This window comes from Papaver somniferum, chromosome 9 (genome assembly GCF_003573695.1).
Source record: "Papaver somniferum cultivar HN1 chromosome 9, ASM357369v1, whole genome shotgun sequence".
NCBI lineage: Eukaryota > Viridiplantae > Streptophyta > Magnoliopsida > Ranunculales > Papaveraceae > Papaver > Papaver somniferum.
In genome coordinates this window covers 637,613-641,858 of record NC_039366.1, presented here as the reverse complement: position 1 = coordinate 641,858, position 4,246 = coordinate 637,613, and the positions used below count along the sequence as shown (strand labels likewise).

At 37.5% G+C, this 4,246-nt stretch overlaps 1 protein-coding gene across 1 annotated transcript; it reads left to right on the top strand.

Moving 5' to 3' along the window:
* The first annotated feature begins 1,158 nt into the window (after window positions 1-1,158).
* On the top strand, window positions 1,159-3,407 carry LOC113313425 (H/ACA ribonucleoprotein complex subunit 4-like). Its single transcript, XM_026562195.1, has one exon. It carries the CDS (start codon window positions 1,283-1,285, stop codon window positions 3,095-3,097), a length of 1,815 nt encoding a protein of 604 aa, XP_026417980.1. The 5' UTR covers window positions 1,159-1,282; the 3' UTR covers window positions 3,098-3,407.
* The last annotated feature ends 839 nt before the right edge of the window (window positions 3,408-4,246 follow it).

Here is a 4,246-nt window from a genome sequence, read left to right as displayed (position 1 = left end):
CCCTTTGAACCGAAAAAAACAAATCCAGTCTAACCGAACTGTGTTCTTGTGGCCACTATGTTGAGTTCCAAAATAACCGAACTTAGCCAATAGAGTTCGGTTTGTTCGCAAAAACTTTTAAAACTACAAAGTAACCGAACTTAGCCAATAGACACTGGAACTTCACATTTCTTTTGTTTGTTAAGTTCGGTAACATCACAATTTTATTGCAGAAACCGAACTCAGAGTTCGGTTGGTTAGCTGTTAGGTTCATGTTTGCGAAAGAACCGAACTTTGTAAACTTATATACTCTTATATTACGTAAAGTTCGGTTAGATCAAAAGTGCATGCAGTTTGCGAACCAACCGAACTTTGTATACCAAAGTTCGGTTAGTTGAGAACCAACCGAACAAAACGATGTAACTCTTAGAAATTCTATTATTTGAGAGTTCGGTAACCTGCTTGTTTGGAACAAGTAACCGAACTACACTTTCAGATGAGTTCGGTTACTTGTTCATCTCACGGGGCAACCGAACTACAACTTCAGATGAGTTCAGTTACTTGTTCTTCATATAAAGTAACCGAACTATTCAAAATCCAGTTCAAATCCGGATCATTTTGAAGATTAACAAATATTCTAGGAGAGGATGGAGATGAAGAATCAGATGAGTTTTCATCATTTGAATACTCAAACTTAGTGAATTGGAAAAAAATTTATTTTCCATGTTTTTCTCCTTCATCTTCTCTAACTCTACTCTCTTAATAATTTTACTCAACTAATAATGAACCCATCTTTTAATTTAATCTCACTAATTATTTTTAACTAAATCATTCACTAATCATAACCTAAAATTAATTAAAAGGGTAGATTAGGTATTAAATAAATAACTAGATATGAGGTGACTTAAAATTATTTTTAATGCCTTTACCCAATATAAAATCATGATCCCAAAAAAATCATGATCCCAAAAAAATCATTCTCCAGTAAGATTCTGCTGGGCCTGCCAGCACCACTTCGATTCGAGAAAACGATAACATCTGATTATTGATCCACCAGATCTCTGTGTTTTCCAAACCAGATATACGGCCACGATCATCTATTTCCTGACCCCACAATAGAAAATACAGTTATCTCATATTCTCATCTTACACTGTAATACATCCTCCTGTTCAAAAACCCTAAACCTCAATTCCTCCGCCGCTTCATCATCTCTGCAACTTCTCTATAAGATCTCAATCGAAATTCCTCTCGCCGTAAAAACCCTTTAACCAGTTCTTCACAAGAACACCATCAACCCCAAAAATGTCTGAACTTGTCATCTCCCGTTCAGAGAAATCAAAGAAAAACAAACCCCAAAAAGAAGATGATGAAGAAATTGAAGAAATCAAGACCCAGAAAGGAGAAGAAGGAGATTATCTAATCAAACCCCAGAGTTTTACCCCAACTCTGGACACATCCCAATGGCCGATTCTTCTCAAGAACTATGATAAGCTCAATGTCCGTACGGGTCACTATACACCACTCCCATCAGGTTATTCACCACTGAAACGACCATTAGCTGAATACATAAGGTACGGTATTATTAATCTTGATAAGCCTGCTAATCCGTCATCGCATGAAGTTGTTGCTTGGATTAAACGTATTTTGCGTGTCGAAAAAACAGGGCATAGTGGTACTTTAGATCCTAAAGTAACTGGGAATTTGATTGTTTGTATTGATCGTGCTACTCGTTTAGTTAAGTCCCAGCAAGGTGCAGGGAAAGAGTATGTTTGTATTGCTAGATTGCATTCAGCTGTGCCAGAAATGACGAAAGTTGCTAGGGCACTTGAGACTTTGACAGGGGCCGTTTTTCAAAGGCCGCCGCTGATATCTGCTGTTAAGAGACAATTGCGTATTAGGACTATCTATGAGAGTAAATTGCTTGAATATGATGCTGAGAAACATTTGGTTGTGTTTTGGATTTCTTGTGAAGCGGGGACTTATGTCAGGACATTGTGTGTTCATTTGGGTTTGATGTTGGGTGTGGGTTCACATATGCAAGAGCTTCGTAGAGTTCGGTCAGGGATTTTGGGTGAGAAAGAGAACATGGTTAGTATGCATGATGTGATGGATGGGCAATGGGTTTATGATAATTACAGAAGTGAGGATTATCTGAGGCGTATTATTATGCCGTTGGAAGTTCTGTTGACTAGTTATAAGAGATTGGTTGTCAAGGATTCCGCTGTTAATGCTATTTGTTATGGTGCTAAATTGATGATTCCTGGTTTATTGAGGTTTGAGAATGATATTGTTAATGGCGAAGAAGTTGTTTTGATGACAACTAAAGGAGAAGCAATTGCTCTGGGTATTGCTGAAATGACAACTGCTGTTATGGCAACTTGTGATCACGGTGTGGTTGCGAAAATCAAGAGGGTTGTGATGGATAGAGATACTTACCCAAGGAAATGGGGATTGGGTCCTAAAGCTTCAATGAAGAAGAAGTTGATTGCTGAGGGTAAGTTGGATAAGCATGGGAAGCCAAATGAGAAGACCCCTGCTGAGTGGAATAGGAATATTGTTCTTCCAACTGGAGGCGATGCTATGGTTGCAGGACAGGCTGCTTTGAATGATCCGGTCAAGGAAGATGTTGCTGTGGTAGAGGAAAAGAAGGAGGAGAGGGATGGAGATGATGGGGAGGACCGTAAGCGTAAGCTAGATGAAACCACTGACAGCCTTGCTCCAGTTACTGCTAAGAAGGCAAAGGTTGAGGAAGTGGTTGAAGGGGAGAAGAAAGAAAAGAAGAAAAAGAAAAAGAAGGATAAGGAGGAGAATGGTGATGCCGGTCTTGCTTCTGATCAGGAGAAATCTGAGAAGAAGAAAAAGAAGAAGAAAGACAAGGAGGAGAATGATGCTGCTGCCGTTGCTTCTGATGAGGAGAAGTCTGAGAAGAAGAAAAAGAAGAAGAAAGACAAAGAGATTGAGAAGAGTGAACACGTGACATCTGATGAGGAGAAGTCTGAGAAGAAGAAGAAGAAAAAGAAGAGTAAGGGTGTCGAGGACGATAATCAAGAAGATGGAGAAAGAAGCAAAAAGAAAAAGAAAGACAAGAAAAAGAAGAATAAGGAAGCAGAGGATTAAAGGTAACTTGCACAAACCACTGATTGCATTGGATATAAGCGCCTCTATACTCATATTTACTTAAGTTTGCCTCTGACTGAGCATCCAAAGCTTATTTATAGCTTTGAGCATGTTTGCTTCGGACGTAATTTTTCACTAATAAGTTTTAATTATTGTTATTTGATAAACTTGTTTTTAAGTAGGCTAGAAAATATTTTCAGACATGGTTTCGTTGTCTTATATTCGTATGTAACACAATTCACTCCCATATTGTGTTTACTTGATCTTGTAAGATCAACACGAATTCTTAGTTCAATTTCTTTTACATGCATTTTATACATGGCAATTCATACTTTGTTAGGAAGAAACACACATTTGCGCTGCAATGGCTATTATGCTTTTCTGACTCTAATATCATCAGCTTTGCAAATGGTTAGTAGATTTGATTGCTTGAATTTTAATATTTATGTCGCCTCGGTACCTTTATTTTTCTTTCTTAGTTCTCCAATGTGTAATTTCATCACAATTAGTGCCACATATTACTTGCCGGTTTAGCTGTTCTTTCACATAAACAGTATCTGAGTTTATATCCAGCTTCAGGTGGTCTTCATGTTTGTTTGACATCCTTATTGGCTGATTAACTGAATCTAGGTTCCTGGCTTTTGTTGTTGTTGTCTATGATTGGAGATGAATGAATGGGTACCCTTTTTTTTTGTTCTGGTTACAACTGTTGGATTCTACTTGATTTGTTCTGTAAGAACAACTTGCATATTGTGTTTACTTGGCTTACTAATAGAGGCAGGAGATTTATCATTTCTGTGCTTGATACTAATAGAGGCAGGAGGCTCTGACGGTTGATTACTCAGAGACGGTAAATGTAGGCTAGAAAATATGGTTTGTTGTCTTATGTTCTAATGTGACACAATTCACTCCCATATTGTGTTTGCTTGGCTTTTAAGATCAACCAGAATTCTTATTATTAGTTTACTTGACTATGAATAGAGTATGATACTTTTCTGACTCCTAATATATCAATGTCTTTGGTACGGTAAATAGAGTATGATACTTTTCTACTTTGTTAGGAAAACACACACAATTGCACTACAATGACTACTGTGCTTTTCTGACTCTAATATTTTGCAAATGATTAGTAGATTTATTTGCTTGAAT

Excerpts from the sequence above, each read along its gene's own strand:
- LOC113313425 (XM_026562195.1), top strand. The coding sequence starts at position 1,283 with ATGTCTGAACTTGTCATCTCCCGTTCAGAGAAATCAAAGAAAAACAAA.